The sequence below is a fragment of the Bombus terrestris genome, chromosome 6 (genome assembly GCF_910591885.1).
Source record: "Bombus terrestris chromosome 6, iyBomTerr1.2, whole genome shotgun sequence".
Taxonomy (NCBI): Eukaryota; Metazoa; Arthropoda; class Insecta; order Hymenoptera; family Apidae; genus Bombus; species Bombus terrestris.
Genome location: NC_063274.1, coordinates 17,592,106 through 17,613,625, shown reverse-complemented (window position 1 = coordinate 17,613,625; position 21,520 = coordinate 17,592,106). Strand labels below are relative to the sequence as shown.

General features: G+C 34.1%; 1 protein-coding gene across 3 annotated transcripts in view; it reads right to left on the bottom strand.

Annotated features, from left to right (window-relative positions):
- Positions 1 to 2,729: 2,729 nt before the first annotated feature.
- The window catches only part of LOC100651824 (lateral signaling target protein 2 homolog), a 45,982-nt gene continuing 27,191 nt past the window's right edge, over positions 2,730 to 21,520 (bottom strand). The window contains exons 2-6 of one of the 3 annotated variants that reach the window (XM_048406948.1): positions 13,826 to 14,257; positions 10,897 to 11,241; positions 7,457 to 9,798; positions 7,061 to 7,347; positions 2,730 to 4,788 (exon numbers count right to left, since the gene is read on the bottom strand). In XM_048406948.1, the coding sequence (XP_048262905.1) occupies positions 4,511 to 4,788; positions 7,061 to 7,347; positions 7,457 to 9,798; positions 10,897 to 11,241; positions 13,826 to 14,257 (3,684 nt within the window). In that variant the 3' untranslated portion in view covers positions 2,730 to 4,510. Of the gene's footprint in view, positions 4,789 to 7,060; positions 7,348 to 7,456; positions 9,799 to 10,896; positions 11,254 to 13,825; positions 14,258 to 21,520 lie in introns of all 3 variants that reach the window. The other 2 variants (XM_003402680.4, XM_012319102.3) reach the window with 2 other exon arrangements.

Genomic DNA, 21,520 nt, shown 5'->3' with positions numbered 1-21,520 from the left:
AATGGCGAGCAGACTGCGGATCTTTATACAATTATAGGTTTTTAATATAACAGACAAAATGGTACTTCATGATATATAATGGCTTAAAGATATATTTCACCCATTAAATATTATAACAAGCATGTACTTGCATTTGAATATTTCTTACATTTTTGCATGTTATGTCCATTTTATACATTTTTACATCTTTAAATTTTCCATCGATACGCAAAGAAAGAAAAAATTGTTCACAATGTAATTAGAATAATTGTAACAAGAATAATTAAGTTTGCAAGTTTTTGTTCGTTATTCGCTATTAAATGTAGTCGCATCATGAGTAGTGTAATAGTTCTTACAGTGGGTAATAACCGAAATAGTAAATCTGACTATAATTTAAAAAAAAGAAGAGTACTTCGCTTTGGACATTTCTTACATTCCTGCATCCGGAAATTTCCTATAAATGCATAAAAATTCGCAGTCTAATGTAATAAATTTCGGTCCATGTGATAAATATATATATGTCGGAGATGTAGGGACATCGGGCCTTTCTTTAAGAAGATCCCCAATACTTAGGCTCGAGGTGACATAACTGGTCGTCGAACGTAGCCACGGTCACGGGATGAACGAAATGTCTTACAGAGGAAGTACCGATGTTGAGAGACACGCTGTATAAACAATCGAGTCTCGATCAGGAGCAATGTTGGTTTACGCGGGACTGCCTAGTTACGGCGCTTGGGAATTTGTTGATATTCCCGATCGATATGTATTTGACATATGTGACTGAATCTGTCTTTTATTTTGCAATCACCTTGGAGAGTTTTTTGTCGTCGTCTTGGCAGTCAGTCTGAAAGTAACCCAGCGTCTGAGTTAACGTGTCTGCGTGCTACAAAATGTATTCCATTATACAAAGAGTTTACTCGTTGACCGTGGATTCGTTATTGAGCCCAGGAACATTGTCAATAGCTTTTCTTACATATATATATATATATATATCAATTATATATATATTTGTCCATTCATTGAAACTCATATTCATATAAGAGGGTGGCGTTTAATCGAGAGAAAACTTATTGTCATGTAAATTTGGCACAGAAATTAGGAACAGGTCGCTGCACGTGTACGCTATGCTTCGAAGAATCGTCAGATCGTAGTACACTCAGTGTGATGCTAGTAAATATCGCTATTTAAAGCTTACGTGAAAGTCACAGTGTACGATTAACGGGTTTATAATGTATTATCACGATTCGCCAGCGCGTATACTTCGAATGCCGGTGAAAAACGGAAAGTTCGCTCTCTCCCTTCGTTCTGTCACGATCATCACACAGTTCGCTTTTCTTTTGTACGCTCGCTCGCAAGTTTTCGCGCTATTTACAACAGTCGTTGATTCTCGAATCGCCGGTTCCGACCCGAGCAACTTTATACTCAATTGTCTTTCTAATAAAGGAAGAAAGTGGAGCGACAACGTTCTTTTTTCAGAACATATTTCGAGTGGAAGAAATGTAAATTAGCTGACCAAATACGTAATGCTTCGCATATTTCAATACACATTTTAATATTTCAATGGAAATTCGAAAGGGTTGATTAGATTGAATTACGATTGTGTGGAATAAAAATGTTTCACAATTTCTCTTAGTTCGTTTAAAAACTTTCGTAATTTTCTTTTTCCTTCTTTACGTATTTCGATAGAAATTCGAAAGAGTCGATTATAGTGTATTAAGTTTTTACGTTTTAAAAATTTGTCAGAATTTGTATTAATTCCTTATAATTTCTTGTATTTTTATTCCACATATTTCACTACACATATCAGCGAAAATTCCAAGAAGTCGATTAGATCGAATGAAAGTTTTGTGTCTTAAAGGTGTTTCGATATTTCTATCAATTCGTTTATTCGAGTATTCAGATTATGAGTATTGACATCGCGTTTGTCGTAGTAATTTCTCCCACTAAGAATACGTATTGATGCAAACGTCTCTCCTTCCAACGAAAGAGTTTCGTCGATAGAATATGATAGTAATTTAAACAAGATCACGGCCCACCTATCGCTAGTCCCATTGTCGCTGGTTTGATATTAAACATTTAGATACCGCTATTGGATCACTATCGCTGAGCGAACATTTGATATAATGCAAAGGCCAACTCATAAGGGCCATTTAATTTCCTTTTCTTTCTTTTTTTCTTATTCTCAGTCTATGGTATTCGCATTTTCTCGCCGATCTTCGTAGGCTTCTCCTTAATGCCTTTAACTACCTAAGAATCTTGCGTTCTCACCTAAAAAGAGTATATTCCAAAATTAAATACATATATATGTATATATATGTATGTATATATGTATATACAATATATAAATACAAACATTTATATTTTAAAACTCGATACCGAGAAATTCTTTAACTCTCACAGCTATATTGGGTGCGACGATTTGCTTTTAGTTCAAAGAATTGTACGATTTCGATATATAAAAGTAAAACATAATTCTGAAATAAATTCTTTTGGTGGTTCCTTTGCTAAAACTGCTTCTAAAGATCAAATAATATGGACAAAGAAAGGAGCTAAGTGTTAATGTGAAAATTAAGCTGCCCCTCATTTATACAGCAAGTCTTTAGACTTTTAATGTACAAAATTTTTATATTTGATTGTTTTAGATTAGGTTTCGAATATAAGCAGCGCAAAATTGCACTTCTAGCATGAATCTTTTATCTTAAACGATGTTCGTGTCGCTTGTAGATATCAAATAAAGTAGACACACCATATGTCTTGTAACAAAGTTTATTTCAAAATTTCAACAAATTCTTACACTATCAATCACTCTGTTCTCGCTTGTACCACAAAACTCGTCGCATCCAGTATAGTCTATAGATAACTTTGACAATAATCTTCCCCCTTTTACAAACCGATTTAGTCCGATCTAATCAAGAATACGAATTGCACTAAACTTATACAAATGTGTTATAAAATGTAGATATAACTTCTTATAAAGAAATATTTGTGTAGATCATTCATACGCGTTATAAATATTTAAATAATTATTAACAACTATTCAAATTATTATCAAAATTATAAAGAAATATTTTAAAGGATATTAACTGACAATGTTTGTAAAATATCATTACTCGTTTAATAATATTATATACGGTACATTCACGATAAAATCAATATTTTACAATATAACAGATTTATAAATTTAATAAAATGTAAAATACTGATATTGTTAGACAATATTTCACATATGTCCTCGCATTTTTTGCTCTCGTGTTTGAAGTTATATCCAACATTCTACAAAGAGTTCTCCAATAAAATATAAAACTAACGATTCTCGTGCGGGTAAAGTATGACACAATGAAACGAGATGTTCGATTGCGTATTTATATATATTATCCGTTATAATTAAGTGAACACTCGTAGCGGAAGAAGATAAAATTCAAAACGGAACGCGGACGAAGATAAAGGAAAAATAAAAAGGGAACAGAGACGATATACAGGGAATACTCTGTGTGATACAATCGCACGTGTCCTAAATAAAAAGCAACAATTGCGAATCTCCTTTCTTATCCTTTTTCCTTTTTTTTTTTTTTTTTTTGTTTCTTTCATTCGTTTCTGAATACTTCCTTATCACCTATACGCGCAAGTAAGATTAAATTATGGTACAACTGCTTTTGGAAATTAGCTCCTTTAGAATCGTTCGATCATGTCGTGTAAAAATATTAGCGATGGGCGCCGATATACATATACTCTAACTGTACGATTTTAAGTGCACGTAAGTATACAAATAGCGCAAAAAACGACCAAGTAGTGTCAACGTTCTTTCGATCTTCATCGATTCTCTCCGATTAACTTTCAACGAAGAACATTTATGTTCGCTTAATTTTTATTCTCAAATAAAAAAAAAAGAACACAAATATTATCATGAATTTTCTTCAGTCTCCAAATATACCAAACCAAATGAAAATCGAAAGTACACACCATCGACCAAAACATTTGTTAACATACTCCGTGTTTGTAACATTTATTCTGAAGGAGGTTCTATACGTTGAAACTTTGAAACACGTTGCGACGCATATATTTACATCTACGTTTCGCGGTACATCTTACGATATACGTAGATCTATATTGGCGAATCGGTATCACAATGAACTTGTATCGATGCAGAAATTAGGATTCCAAATATACTTTTGCAAGAAATAAATTTTCTTCCAAAAGAAATCTTTAATTTTTTATTTCTTACGATCCAGTACCGTAAAATAACCAGACACCTTGAACCACATGATTCAACGTATCATGTCGTAAATTGAGCGAAAGTAAACTGAAACTGATAAAAATTTCATGAAACGTAAGTTCATGTTTCAACGTACAGAGCGGGCTTTAGAGAGGCAAACCTCGAAAGATAACTATTTTCGATCGTTATAGTTAGAAGAAAAGGAAACGGATGCAATGATCCGCGGGCGCGCGACAACGGGCCTAACATTTTAAAATACCAAGTAAACGATTCATTTTCTATCATTCATCCTCGTCACACACCTCGTTGTTTCAAAGCTCAGCTCGCTGGCGTAACTGGGGATACCGTGAACGGCGTCACTTGATACAGGAAACACCTGTTGCATACCCTGACAGGCTTCGTGTGCCCATAACGAGGCAGGGGAACGTTGTTACTGCTGCAACGACCGCAGAACACCTTGCCGCAATTTCTGCAATGGTGTCTGCGTCTCACCACAGTGAACCCTGCTTGACACGCCATACAACGAGGCGCGTCGTTGTCCGGTATCCAAGCTGGTGCCCTCTCCACACACTCCTCGCCACGCTCGGTTATGGTCGCTGCAAACGAGATTTTCTTGTGTTAGTAACTATAGGAAATTTTTAATAGATACATTTATTTACGATCAAAGAAATATTATATTATAACTATTACTATACTATATTATAACTATTCGATTATTATAGTAAATTATAACTAAAGATTATATATATATATGAGGCATGTAACAGTTTCTGAAATGAGTTCCAATGCTCGTAATTCATGATCCGAGTTTGCAGCAATAAATAAAAAGTAATATCAATACTATACAGAGTATGTCAGAAATAGGTGGCCAAATTTATATGGTATAATTATGGTACATATATGTAGTATCGAAAAAGACGGGGGGTGTACGCTTTGTTACTATAATATCGCTATAATGCTATAATGCTATAATGTCGCATGCGGATCGCCTTATCCGCCTGACGAGGGATATACAATGTATCGACGAGCGCACAGATGTCTCCAAGCAGTGACTTCCAGAAACGTCGATTTCGGTCTGTGGTTTCATCCACAAAGAAGGCGGTATACTCGATCATAGACACGAACGGTAGCGTGACCTGAGCTTAATGGGGGTCGTCTCCCCGACAAAACCAAGAAATGACCTAAGGTCAAACGGTCCTTTTCTAAGAGCACACGTCGAGGGGTCGGGTGTATAAAGCCGCTAAACCGAACACGTTGACATTGTTTATCACTGAATAATCTGTCACGCTTTATCATTATATTCATCGTTATTAAATACACAAACTACATCAACCTGTTAACAAATAAAACATCCTTTATTTGTCCTTACTCTAGACCCATTTAAGATACTACATATATGGTATCGTATCCCACGCACCCTAAAATTTTCCTTTTTGAAATGTAAACTTTTCCCATTTATAAGGCATTATCATAGGAATGCTTAAAAATTGAAGTGGAATGTTTACATTCTGCAACATGTGTTTTGCATCCATTTTGCTAACATTCTAAACACTGTCAAAGGTAGGTATTCAAAGGCTCCTGCTGTATATTCTGATGGTATTCACTTCACGCAGTAATAAACCAGTCTTTTAGTATTATCAGACTGTCAATAGGATTATTATCGTAAATTATACTTTTTCGATGACCTCGTAAATAGACAAATCGCTCATACCCGAAGTGAATAACTGTGCAGTCGATATTAACCCGGCTATCCAGGTAACTGCCTCATTTATCAGATAATAACGTCTTATTTATCAGTTAAGTAAACTTATTTACTGTGACATAAACTGCCTTCGATAGCACGATAATTTATTCTAAACACTAAATTATTTCTGAGAGAAGAAGTGTTGACAATGATCGTAATATTGGGATAGTTAATCATGTCAAATCTCAAAGTATATATACAAATTTATATCTTGAAAAGAGAAAATTTTGAAAATTTCACGAGACAATTCCTTGTGAAAAAATAAGAAGAAAATATAGAAGAATGTTTATTCATAGGACGTTTTTGAGAAAATCGAGTTTGAAAATTTATTTTAAATTTTATTTTGAAATTTTATTTCAAGCTTATTTTCACCTGTAGAATAACATCCTGTCGATAATTTACTCCTATCCAGTCTGGAATTAACCATATTCAAGTACGCTTGACAAATCTTCAAATTCGATTTTCTTGAAAACGAAGAGTCATAACACGAACATTATTCTGCTTTCTTCTTATTTTTTTATAAAGAATCGTCTCATGTCCGCTTAAACATGTTATACGGCCTGATCGGTATGATCCATTTTCCTCCCTTATCCGTAAAGTAAATATGGTATTAATGTTTGGTCACCTTTCTCTGAAACACGCTGTATAAAATAATATTCATATCATGGTTTGTTTAGAATTAATTAGCATTTTAAAATCAATTCTCCGAGGATGAACATAACATCTAATTTATTTTACTATTTTACTAGGTGTTCCTATTGTTTGAAATATTTTCTGGGAAACAGAGCGTGTAACCGTGAACTTTCTCCGATATTAATATCATCAAAAGCAATGATAAAGATACACACCAAATAGAGCAACAGAGCTGTTCAATTAAAATTAAAAGATTGTATGTATTTAAAAATTAACCATCGGATAATCATTACTCGGCTGTATAATTTGCAATTTAATTTTGTTATTACTTCTTTAAAAAATCATATACCATCCGTGTTAACAAAACGTGTAACGAAATTATATTATAGTGATCACTTATTACCCAGATAATTTCAATACATACAATTTTCTTAAAATACAGATATCAGGCTTATGAAAAGTTGGGCATAAATAAAGGAAAGAATACCTACACGTATTATGATCGGTGGTGATGGCAGTCTCTTCCAAATCGTCCTCGTATTCTTGTAATAAATCCTGTCGATCATGATTTGTAACCGTGTCATTCAACGGACTTGTCACATGATTTTCAGATACTGAACTTTCATCCTTTATCTCACCGTCTTCCACGGTTTGACTACTGTTCATCAGGAACACACATTTCAAAATATTGCGCAGATCCGATGCGAAATTGGTCTGCAATTGATCTGCCACACCGGCTATACAAACGAATAAACGATGAACGAGATCCTCGGATGACCTACAAGGATTAGCAAGGAATTAATTGTCAAAGAATTTATAATCAAGCGATTGAAACAAAAACAAGAAATTAAGAATCATGAAACGAAGAAAAGCAAAATAAACTTTACCGAAATTTCGCTCGAATCTTGTAATTGTTCGCAATCTCAGCGGCCTGCATAGCCAAGGCTATCTCCTCGTCGTCCTGACAATCGCTCTGAAACTCGCTGGTCTCCGAGCTCGAGTCACAGCAACTGGAGCAGCTTGAACTGGACCCAACATCCGGCTTATGAACCAGGATATGATCCGAACTGACCGACTGCGTCCCTTGAACTGTGGATGCGTTCACCAGCCTCACAGCTCGCGTGGCTCTCTGCATGTTATTGTCTTTTTGTGTCCCATACGACACGGTCTGCGTTGTGACCGGCGAGATTATCTCGTTTGCCAGGCCGCTTTTATCCGTTCTTGGTCCCAAACCATCGTTCATCAGTTCATTAGGACTTCTATTTCCTAATTTTCTCTTGGTCTGCTCCGACCTGGGATTAGCTCGTTCGTACTTATCTCTCTTTTCAAAGTCTCTCCTCTTCATTCTGATAATTTGCTCTGACCTAGATCTTCTATGATCGAGAAGCTTTCTATTTTGCGGGGACGAGTTTCTCTGAGCTCTGGAAGCGATGCTAGAAGTCCTCTGGCCTGATCCAGGCGTGCTACGAGTTTCGAAGTGCTGCAATCGCGGACTAGCGTGAGGGCTGCTTCCAAAATTAGGCATCTGCCTGGTGTTCTGGCTAGGATGCAGACTTGCTCCGTAACTGATCAGCCTAGGGTTCAAACAACGATCCGTCGAGTTTGATCTGGAGCTCTCCGTGCTCGCCGACGAGCGTACGTTTTGAAAGTTCTGCACCCTGCTCTCCTGTACCGCGTGATGAAGTTTTTGCCCGTTCCGTTCGTGCTTACGTTGATGCCGTCTCTTCTGCTTCTCGTCCTTCATCTTGTTCGACGTTGTGATCTTATCCGGGGAATACTGCTCGATCTTCGAGCCGATCTTCTCAATGTTCTGCGACGTGGACGGGCAGTTTTCACACTTCAGATCGCTCCAGAATTCTTTCCTCGAAGTAGACGCGTCAATGCTTAAATTCAGATTTTCCCAATTTTCTGAATAATTGATCTGAAAACTAGACTGGTTCGAGTCGCAGACGGAAATTTGCCCGTTGCCGTACGCGACTCCAACGAACTCTTCGTTCGTCCCATCGAAGTTTGACGATATTCGTGGAATGTTTTTCACAGCCTCTGTGTTGGCCGCGTGCAGATTGTGTACCTCGATCGAGTGGTCCAACGACGCGACTGTCTTCACGCTTCTTAAACTACAGACGCACGAGTTATCCGATATCGTGGAGCTCTTTCTCTTCGGTGAATTCAAATTGGAACAAGAATAACTGGTATTCTCTTGCGTGTCTTCGTCATCTAATCCGTGCTCGTCCTCTTGAATCTCGTTGGCGAAAGTTTTCTTCTCTTCGGGACTCTTATCGTACAGACTGGTATTCTCCGACGAAATCACCGTACAAATTCCCGAGTCAGTCTGCTCGGAGATCTCGTTCTGACACTCTCCATCCAGCAACAAATTCGATAACGTTTTATTCGCCTCGGATATCAGCTTCTTCGAATCCAAGTCAGGCAAAGAGTTTTGAATGTGTACCGTCTCACCAGTCACGTTGTTCTCGTGCGACACTTGGTTCAGCAGGTACTGCGTTTGAGGGATTTCGATGTGATGATCAGAGCTGCCTAAAATCTCGGTGATATCCGAGGTGATAAATTCGTCTTGCTGTTTGTGTAATTGTTCGCCGCATCTGTTCTCGTTTACGCTTGAAATACTATCTTCTGGAACGACCTGCTCCACCATCGAATCTACCATTGAAACAGGACTCGCGGGACATTCTATTCTTCTGGAGCAAGGACTATCGTCGCAAGATAAGTATCTACTGCTGTTCGAAGAGCTAGCTGGCTTTTTAATATGATACTGCACTTCATCACCAACACTTTCTCGTTCACTGGATGTCCTCGTGTTACCGTTACACCTCACAGCCTCCTCGTACCCGTTTACGGATATGTTTAAGCGATTAGGCCCGGTTTCTATCATTGTTCTCCGGACCTCCGCCTCCTGATCGCTATTCCCTTCTGTCAAACGGCTTTCTTCCTCTAAGATTTGAACCACGTCGTCCGCCACCTCGTCCATATTGTTCCCCGTGTTTCTCGTCACTGTGTAAAAATCTACGATGAAGTCTTTACAGTTCGGATAACCGGTATAAAAATTGTGAACGAATTCCTCCAGGTCGGGAATGTCCTGGCACGCGGACGACTTTGACGACTGCGTGATGGGACCCGGCGGCTCCTCGTTCGAGCACAGCAGTTTCTCCAGCATGTAGAGCTCGCGGTTGTTTAACGTCCAAAGAAGTTCTCTTATTTTTAGGAGAAGCGACTGCAACGAAAAGAGAAATTACCTTTAATTTTGCAGTGATTTTGTTTTATTTTTCTATTGTTATTATATTTTTATTTGTCTTATTTTGACGAAAATTCTTTAATTGCTTCATTAAATAAATCTATCAAATTAATAAAATAATAAAATAAATGTATTGAAAAAAACGCTTGCTTAAATTTTGCGTTTGCCAGTTTTTGTTACTTAACCGTGTAGATATTTCAAATATCTAAGAATTTCTGATAGAAAAGAATGGACCATGTTTTTGTAGAATTATTTTGAAGCTACATTTTCTAAACGCATCTAAGATAGTGGGCATATATTTGAGATACGTTTAGTTCAATTGAGATGAAATATTGGTTATGTAAATAAACATAATGGATTGAAGTTGAAATACGTGATTTAAACATACATGAAACGAGTGATATATGATAGCTACAAAATAAAAAGATCGCATACGTTCTGTACTTGAATATTGATGTCCAACGATGTCTTGATAAGAAATCTTCTGGCGTTAACAAAAATAAGAAGTATATAAATAGTATGAGTATATAAAGGAAATTAAAAGCCCATTGAAGATAACTCTTATTATTAGTATTATTGTATTTTTGTATCTGGCAAAATTAAATCTATTTATAATACGCTAAAATTACTTTGAAGGAAGAGACCAGAATCTTTCATTATCTACGAAAGTTCATCGAACTTTTAAATTATGCAATACCTGCACAAGTCGTAATTTTACATTCAACACGGAATCTCATTAAATTGTCGCGTAATCTATTTTACCTATCCAAAATTACACAAAACCTGAAATCAAAAGTTACCTCACAATTTTGAAACTTCGATGCAAAATATAATGATTTTCAATTATCACTACCGCATTTTCATCGATTCCTCCGCTTTCGTTTCTTCCACATCAAAACTATCAAGATTTATTAAAATAACGCGTTCCATATTTTTTACGATCGAGGACTACAGAGAAGACTAAGAGAAAAGAAGAAAAAGATAAATGACATGTTCTATTTCTTTCACAGAAAAAATTTCAAAATTGTGTAAGTGATGCTTAATTACAGCCGACTGTAATCGGCGATCTCCGCTTACCCTAAAAGGTCTAAACACTTCGCTGATGTTGTCGGGGGAATTGAGGCACAGAGGGCCTCCAGGCGGAGCCAAAAGGCCAGAAACAATCGCCAAACGAGGAATAGTAAACATCAGAGCTGGCTCGTAATTATCTACATCGGCCTGGCTGAGCAATCCACGTTCGAGAGCTCTTTGCAGAGTCTCCGAAAATAAAACGCAAACGAGCTCCTGCTGCTCGTACTCCTTCGTCGATTTCACTGGCACCATGGCGCCCACATAGCACAGCTCGAAATCAGCGAACAACCGGTCGAAGATCTTCAGCGACTCGATCAGCTTCTCCAAGGATGGGTCCAACGGGTATTGCGTCTGAAAAAGGTACTAATCAATAGAAAAGTTAGGTGATTAGTATTTCAAATAGAAAGTATCATGTTTTGAAATAGGAAATATTTGTTGGTAACAGTATAGTTATTATTTTTAATATTATTTATTGTTGTTTAATATTACATTTAAAGGATTCAGAGAGAAAGAGACAGAAACAAATAGAAAGGCTCAAGTTAGTAACAAAAATGAGACGAAGAATTGTCTAAAGTATTTTCTGATGAATTTTTAATTCTTTATTTAATTTATTTTTTAATTAATTTAATGTTTGTTATGGTATGGATTTTTCTATTAAAGGCTAACTCAACGTCAATAAAATATGTAATTACATTACATATTAAATACATTTAGTAAATCTAAAATTAAATTCATATAATCCGTAAGAAAAATCTGGAAACTATATTAAAGCGGACATAAAACGTTGGACCATTTAATTAAATGCAAATACACGAGATTCTGAAACTGACTGGCCTAATTACTCTGTTGTCTCGCTGGAATGATTCCATGTTCTTAACTCGCGCGAAAGCACGCATAAATTTGATTGACCCGCTACATTGTTTTTACTGACAATGAATCATTGTTTTCCTATAACGTTTCAAAGGTTTACTTGCTGCCAAAAACAATATTATGGCTAAACTACGGATGTTTACGCAATTATGGGAGAATTAAATATGCAACAATGTACTGAATGTGTATTACATGCAAAAATATACAAATTATGTTTTCATAATAAAATACTTGTTACGATAATATCTAATAATATCTAGAATGGAGAACAAACTTTTATTCAACCACACTATTCATCTCACCTCTCTTCGTGTTTGTATCCCTTCGAACGTCTTCTTTTTCAATTTTCAAATACATATTTTATTTGTGAAAAGTATAAAACATATTAAATATACCGCGACGTATAAATATATCGACTATCGAAACTAAACGCTATTTAAAAATTGTTTATGTTTTAATAACATCTATTATATGCATATAAATTCAAAAAGAACATCAGATTTAAGTTTCGTTCCTTTACTTATGTCTTCATAGAAACATGAATTTGCATAACATCCGTTTGGTTATATTCGTATAATCGTGAACTCAATATTAATTACATTTATTTATTGACACACATTTATCATCCGAACACGTCAACGATATACGATGGATTATTAAATAATGAATGGAACGAGGGAAAAACAGAAAAATAAAATAATACAAATCATAACATACACCGATTACGAGTACCTTTTTTATTTTAAAAAATGCCGACACACGAATAATTACCGTGTCCTCGAAAGATCGCACGAAAGAGAAAGTTGCATGTACTCAGCAATGCAGAGTATGTGTTGAAAAGCAACTTTAAAGCGTGCTTCTTGCACGACAAATTTCTACAGAAAGTGTATTTCACTTTCGTAAATTAATGGACAGGATATAAATATTCTATAAGCAATATTTAAAGAAAGAGAACAAAATTCTGCAAATTTAAATGTTGCCTCAAAATAAATAAAGTTTATTTTTTGATAGAAACTAGAGAAATGAAAACAACACGATATAAATAAATACATACAAATTTACGGTCTACTTCTTTCCGCAAGAGGATTTTTTATTTCAATATCTCATGATTTACATATTGAAATCTCACGATTTCAATATTTTTAAAGTGTGCTATTAGAATTACTCGTTGACCTTTCCATAAAAATTGACAAAGTGCAAACGGTTAATATGGCTGTCATATCCAATGCCATAGGCAAAGATTCAAGTCCGGAAGTCCAGAGCCTAATAAAGTACACGTTCCTACGATTAACCTGAATTTTAGGGTTCAACGTTTGCTCCAAATGCATTTACGTAATTCTCAAGATCGACAGACAGAAAAGGAAGAAATGCAGAAATAGGACGCGTCATACTATCATGATAAAATACACCATATTTTAAAGAAACAACATCTAATCATCCTATCGAAAATGCGAATTTTTCAAGCTCAAAGCATACGAGGAACAAACTAATACGCGGTTGCCATAATTCGCTAACTTCGTGTAAGAAAATCATATAATATTCAATCACAAAATATTCTGATTCTTTCTCCTTTCATCCTCGATTTTTTATGACAGTCGATGATTAGGTTTTGATATTTCTATCTTCTCATACACATTCCATAGTGTGTCCAACGTAAAGTCAACTGTTTTTTTCCTAATATGATTAACAATTAACGAAAGAACGAAATTTAATCAACGACATTGGCCCATTAACAAAATCGTTTCAAAATGGTCTAGTACCAATCGATTAGAAATGTGGAAAAATTAATTTGTCAGATAATTGGACGAGCCATCAAGTTCCGAAAGATATACAGCGATATACGCGATAATTTTAAAACTATTTATTTTTCGCCAAATACAACATTGCTTAGCCAAACCATTGTGCCAACTAAAAATATTCTTTACTTCTCTCAATGAATATTATAATCTCACAAAATCTTAAGCCGTTCCTTTATAACACCCTGTATAACTAAATCCAAGCCTATCAGCTGATTCGACATAAAACGATTAGGCGACCCATCGTTAACACTTGAACAAGCACGTACAATAAATACCTTCAGGTTCATGTGACCTTTTAACGCGTGCTCTCTGAGCAAATTCCTGACGATGTCCAACGACTTAGTCAAAGCCCTTGCCAGCGGTCTCATGGCTGAACTTTCAGCCTCCCTGTTCATGATCGAGGATCCAGCTGCCAAACATTCAGCTCCGAACCACAGCTGTCCAGCGAGATTCTCCTGCATCACGTCGTCAGGAAATTTCACCCTGAAGTCTCGGTTCGCCCTGCTCTCCGGAATCAGATCGTCCATTATTTGACTGCATATCGTTAACACTTTGTCCTGACAGTGGCGCAGCTGGTTGACCAACGTGGTGCATCTTTCTGGCTCCTGACGACCATCGAACGAGTCCAACTCGCAAGCGACCGCGTTCAAAGACTCGTCCGCGTAGAAAAACTGAGCGAGCAGGCTCGTGTCGTCCCTCTGTAACATAAAGACGCATTTTATTAGAATGTTCCGTATTGCAAAATGTGTTTTAATATCAGATTCATCGGTCAGTCTAAATGACCGAGATCTCAGTTGCTTATTATAAGAAGCTTTATTTTGGATCTCGTTACATGATTTTTCAAAACATTATGACTTTTTTTCGTTATGCACATACGAAATACAAGAGACAAAAATATGTTCTGTTAGAAGGTTCTATGGATAAAGGTATTTTAACTTCAGATTTATCAATTAGCCAAACTGACTGGTTTCAATTACTTTTTATAAAAAAGTTTGTTTTGGATCTCGTCGCGTGTCTTTTCAAGTGACTAAAATATATATAAGTGATATAATTATATATATGGATTATTTTATTAAGTTGTCCGAAAAGTTTCTTTCGTTTTATAAGGAAATAATTGACGCATAATGTTTTTTGTTTTATATTAGTTTATTGAATTATGCACGAACATAGTAATAGAAATAGAACGAAATGGATCACACTTAATTCAATAAAATAATATAAAACAAAAATTGTCGTTCATCTATTGTTACCTTATGAAACGAAAGGAACTTTTCGGACCATCTAATACAAATTCCTCTTTTTCCTTTACTTCCATTTTTCTGATGCATATATACACGAGGTATACTTTAATACAGCAGAAGTTACGTTGACTGGTTACGAATGAATTGTATTTGGCTTAGGAAATATAATTTTTAGAAGCTTGCAGCGTTGTGTCACGCCAGTTGTGAATATTATATCGAATATTTGAATATTACACTAGCTCTTTCAAGTAAGAAAAGTCACTTCCTCTAAAAATTCCATTGACCAAAGTAATTCATAGTGTAGAAAGGACAAGGTACCCTCCTTATCAAGGACGTTAAAAATATTGTTTTGTAATAACCAAAGTGTATAAGACTATTTAATTAGACTCTGATTTACATTACCTTAAAAATATTAAATTATTATAAAATATTGATATAAAAATTACCTTAAAAATGCTATAAATGTTTAAAGTTTTGTTAAAGATTTGATCATTTCATTTAAAAGAAATAAATGAAGTAAAATTCCAATATTTTGAAATCATCGTAATACAGTTAACAGTATGGAAGAATCGACACACGTATACCAATATTTATTTTTAACTGAATGCAATCAGAACATTTTGTCACGTAGTGACTCGTCCTTTCAACACGATCACGGAAAAATTTCCAAGATATCTTTATTGCACTCGAATATGACCATGGAAAGATGAATTAACAACGACAAAGATTATAGTTTACTTGTCTCGTTGTGTTACATTACATATCTCGAGCTTTATCAGAAGACATGTTTAATTAAGTTCTTCGTGTATTCGCGAGGTCATGAAGGCTACGTGCCTAGCCAATCATTATCACGTAAAAAAATTCGATAAACGCCCTAACACAGAGATAAGCTTCCGTCCTAGCGTACTTCTAAGAATGTATTTAATTATTTCGACGATATCATTTTTCCATTTTTTTATTCACACGATCGTGCATAATTTGGAACTATTAATAAACCATAATCTTGCATAGTGAAATAAAATGCTTCTTTGTTCGTTATATTTCTCTCTCTAAAAAGGAAGAAAGGTAGAAACACTAACAATGGAAATTAATTCTATGATTTTTTTTAATACTACTTACATTTATAAAAAAAATTATTACTTCGCTATTAAAGGATTAGTTTAGTAAACGAATGTATTACAGCTTTAATAATCTATAACAAAATAATCGTTACAACATGTAACAAAATAGATAATATTTGGTATGTGTTAAATACAGAAGAATTAAAAATTTCGTTGGTAAATAACGTCATAATATGCAACAAAACATAAGCAACATCGCTCTCGATCACTTAGATTATCATTTCGATCCAATATTGTTTTCGTTCTGGCCGTGGCTTTAGAATGGAGGCCACATCTAGTGAATAAATTCACCTTGTGCTGTACAGCTTAAGATAAATATGGCACTGTTAAGTATCTTGGCCAAGTCTTGTAATATAAGGAATTTCTCGATAGAGTATTTGCCAACTACTAAACACGAGTTCTAGGAATACAAGCTTGTATTAAACATACAAATTGTCAAGCTAATAACAACGGTAATTAACGTGCGGATATCTAAAATTCCAAAAAAAAGAAACGTTATTAAAAAATTCAAAAGTTTTGTCAAGTAACAAACTAGATATATTTTGTTTTATTCTAGACGTATATATTTTATTTTAGATATTACCAAAGATACTATTATTAACGGTTATATAGTCTTAGCATTGTAAAAATCGATGCAGCACAATGATATTAAAAATACAATTTCTACTATGTTTCTTTTAATCCTATCGAACCATTCTTAACGTTTAATAATATTAAAATATTGAAAATAGTAAAATATCGCTCGTCTTAATAGTTACACTCTTGGCTTCTATAGAACTTCGTCGACTATATTCCTGGACTTAAAAGGTTCTTCCTGCCTTTCGTTGCTTTACATTCAAATAATCTTTTTTCAATCACAGAGAATATATTTACCATGTTTTGTGTTTAAAATTCCAACCTCCTCTTCATACGTCGTGAAGCAACCAATATCTACATTCTATCAATTTTAAAAACACGTTTCGCCTCTCTTTTTTTTCAAATAGGAATCAACAAATACCATTCATCGATATTTTTACATTGGTGAGAAAACCTTTTTATCGCGCTGTTCCTTGTGTAGAACAACGTGAGTAATTATACTAACGGGGCAGTTTCTAACAATGAACAACTAAACTTTCGCACGCAGAATTCTATACGTAGCAGTAGAACACGATAACAACAGACAAATATACAATCAGTCACATACTTTTACTTACACCCCTTGAATATAAAGTATCATAGTAAAACGTTAGCTCGACGTACTTTCATTGACACACTAAGACACGTATTGTTCAAATGTAACGCAATTTGCTCACACTCACCTTTACTACGAGCAAGGTTTTAAAATAATCAAAAATACAATGCTATAACAATTGCTTGTTATATCTATATACACGAAATCATAAAAATGGTAGGTCTAATATTATATGAACATATTATTAATAATTCATTTAACAAATAATATAATAACATAATAATAACATAAAACAAATAATACAAAGTTGATAAAGTAAATAAATAATATATAATTAATAAACATATGAATTAATATTTCGTAGATAACGCAATTTTATCCCAAGATTTTTACGACACAAATCTTTTAATTTTTCTAATTTCTTTTAGGTACACATGAATAAGAACAGTGTTAATACATAAATATAAATAATTTCGTGACAATGCGCATTTTCAGTCTCTTTGATAAGTAAAACACACAAACTTGCATAGGCGTATGTAAACTTTCGTAACTGACTGTACGTAGATACGCTTCAAAAACACAATTCGTGTGATATGTATTGCATCTCCTCTTTTCCCTTTTCCTGCTTTATATCCTTTCTCCGAAAATTAATCAAATTAATTGGACATTTCCTTTCCGAGTGACGCAACGATCAGTTATTTTCCGTGCCCGCTTGCCGCGAAAAAAGAAAGAGAGAAAGAGGAAAAGAAAGGAAAGCGGCATTCTCCAGAGATATTTATAAATTGATATGAGACCCGTGTTCCTCAGAACAATGACTCTAATTATACCTACGCGACGTAATTAAAGGAGGGAGGGAGGATCCCCCGTGCCATGTTTTATGTTCCGCAAACAGTGATCTTCAATGGAGGCGTACAACTACGATCCACTACTAATTACACATCAAACAGCGTTTATTTGTTTAATGGCTAAACCATTTTTTTCTCTCCCTGTTACTGAGTCTGCTTTAACAAACGATTGGAAAATAATCGTTTCAAACTTCGTACCATGCACCGCACTCGCGGCTGAAAAAAAGGTGATTCATTCTTTTTATTCATTCTTTTTATCCTTAATTTTATTCGTACCTACAAAAGAATTCATTTACAAACGTGGACAAAAGGGGTTAAGGTGTAAAAGAATTAATTTCGACTTTTTCATATTTTTTTATAAGTAAAGATATACTGGAATAAGTATCGGTAACACAATTCACGATTAAAATTATGTATCAGTAACGACAATGAAATTCTACTGTACCTGATTGCTGGCTGAAAATGGAAAATAACCCTCAGACTTAAAGGACGAAGAGTCGTAAAGGAGATGACTAGGTCGTTACATATTGACCTATGATTCCGTTTCCTAGATTACATTTGCGTCATTATACTAATGGTCATTATACTAATGGATCTCTAGACAAATTGTGTATAAATAAGTTATGCACAACATATATAATTTAAGATAATAATGATGGAAGCGAGCGTGTAATACATACAATTTATTTAAATTTGATACATAAATTACACTGACGAATTCCATGCAGATATAATGGCTATTCACATGATATTTTCGATTGCGTGGCAGAATTCTCAAGAAGAGCGATTACGGGACCACATTGATTCAAGGAAGAAATGATTCGTATCAACGATAACTCGCACAGCCTAAACGACGAGATTAATTTCGTAATTGTCGACGAGGAGGTCTGTGTAATCGGCAAGTGAGTTCCCACAATGTTCGTATCGTCGAACCGTCGACGAATAATTACGAATTATGAAATGTTCGTGACAATCTTCTTCGACTATTAGTTTGATATTAAGGTAAAAAAATATTTCTTAAAATCACAAAAAATATGTTAAGGCGAGGGGGGGGGATTTCATGTAACAATAATAAAAGCAAAGCAAGCAGTTTTTATAAATTTGTTTAAGTCAACTACTGATTATATGGGACTTATATATAGAACTTCTTGGTATGTAAATATTCAGGTAAAAATGTAATTTTTTAATTTTAGTTCCTATTATTTATTATTTATTATACAAGCCTTGTGATCATTCTCCACAATGTAACCATTGTTAGAGTGCAGTATAGCATTTGTCACGGTCAACAGGGTGCAAAAGTTAGGGAGTTTACGCTGAGATCGAACATATTGTAGAAAGAAAAACATGAAGAGAGCTGTGTAATGTTCTAGCGTTTAGAAAAGTTTTACTTTTTTCGGCAGATAAATTGAGTTTATATTGCTTAAAAAAGTATTATAAATAACTGATCCAATAATAATTTCAGGCTCAATCCCTGGAGAGATTTGTAACAAAGTGAATAAGTTTTATCCGATATTGATTAACTAATTAGTTTTTCAATTATCGTGCACATCGGTTCAGGAAGTTATTAAACGTGACAGTTTAAAAAGTAAAAAAGAGTTACATTTATACTTCAAGGTTACGTTTACATCCCCAAAAAATCTAATTCTATATAATCAATAGATAGCCTATTGATAGCCTCTCTTCGAGTTCGAATCAATTCATATCAAGTTCAATACCGTGACTAATAACCTCCTGTGATGACTTAAATCCACGTTCTACAAGTAAATAGAAACGTTCAAAACAGACAGAAATAAGTAAACTACATGCTTGTGTATAAATATTCATAGAGTAGAATTTACATATATATATAGTAGGTTAAAGTATAATATTGCGTATACACAACATAGGCAATGAGATGTTTAACTGCTTAATAATCGTTTACAGAAAAATATTGTTCTTTTCTTTCTTGTTTCTTTCCTTTTTTCCTTTTTTATAACAGAACTATACGAGAAAAATGGGCCTTTCGTAATAAAAAAAGAGGATTAAAGTAGCTTTTTGCGTATTAATAAGCAACCACTTGTTACCTTCTTATCTCTTTTTATGAATCATTGAATTTTCTCTCCTAATAACAGCTCATTGTTTGTTTTCGGGTATTAATATACAGTTTCTGAAAATAAAATTTTTCATAATCATAAAAGTCTACAGCTGAGAACGATATTAAAACGAAAGTGAGACAATACTGCGTATAAAATACTTTCCTCCTATATATCCCTTATCGTCTTATCTTTTTACGAATTGATGGCAGTTGTACAGATGTTTTTATCGTGAGTGTAAAGCCGAATTTACACTTTATCACTTTGGAGGAACGCTATTTTTCTGCGAAAGTCCAAAACGAAACACCGTAAATTCGGCTTAAAGTCTCACTGCGTTTTGCTTTTATCGACTTCGTACTAAGATGAGATTCATAGCGGATTTTTGCAGAATAACGAACGGCACAATGAATTAAGTATACTAAATAGAATCTTTAATTACAATCCAAAGAATTATTAATTTTTTTGCTTTAAACGAATCGTACGATATTGATACTGGTTGAAATTTGAAAGATTTTGAATAAAACCAAGATTAAAATTATTGGATTGATATTGTGTAATGATGCTTGATTATATTTATTCGCGATTAGTTGATTGTCTAAATTTTAAATATTTACAAAAATATACAAGTGAAGATTAATTAACTTTTTATAGAACTCGGTGGTAAACTGTGTGCTGTGATAATTTTGAAATGTAATTATAAAATTTAAAATTCACGAGAACTATAAAAGATTTCAAACTATCGAGATATAGTACAATCATAATAGAAATTGCGCCATTCTAATTATAGCTTTATTTCTACAAAGTTCTAACGTTATCGATTACTATTAGAAAACAAGTGTTACTCTTATCTAAGGATTTTAAGTACTCATTTACGACAGCGAAAAGAAACGTAGAAAAACATATTTTTTTAACGTACAAATACGCAGAGATAGAAATAATAATCATACAATTGCATCAATTTCATCAAGTGAAAATACACATACAAATATAATTATATATTTAAGTTTGTAGATTGTATGTGATAATTAATTCGAAAATTTTATGGCTTGAAGTTTTATATCTCGTTAGATATCTTTTTCTCTCTGAGTATCACACGAATAATAATTACACGCGTAGTTACATAAAAATTATTTAAGAAATTTAATACGTATAATTAAATATATGTAATTAAATCTCATATAAATAGTGTTTTAAAATTTTACTTATTTATAATTAATGTAATTTACTTTTGACAGATCCTCTAAATAAATATACTAATTTCGTTTATCGCACCAAGAAATACAGTTTCCTCAATGCAAGCTCTACCTCAGAAACGAAACTATTAATATCGTAAATGATACAACAGAAACTGAAATTGAAAAACTCACGAAACTACTATTTACCAATTGTGACGTTGAACACGTATTACGCACGATTTTCCGGAAAATTTTTGACCGGAAATAAACCATATTAAACACGATATCAGAATCGCTCACTAAACACAGAACGTACACAGAAGACGAACCGTAAAA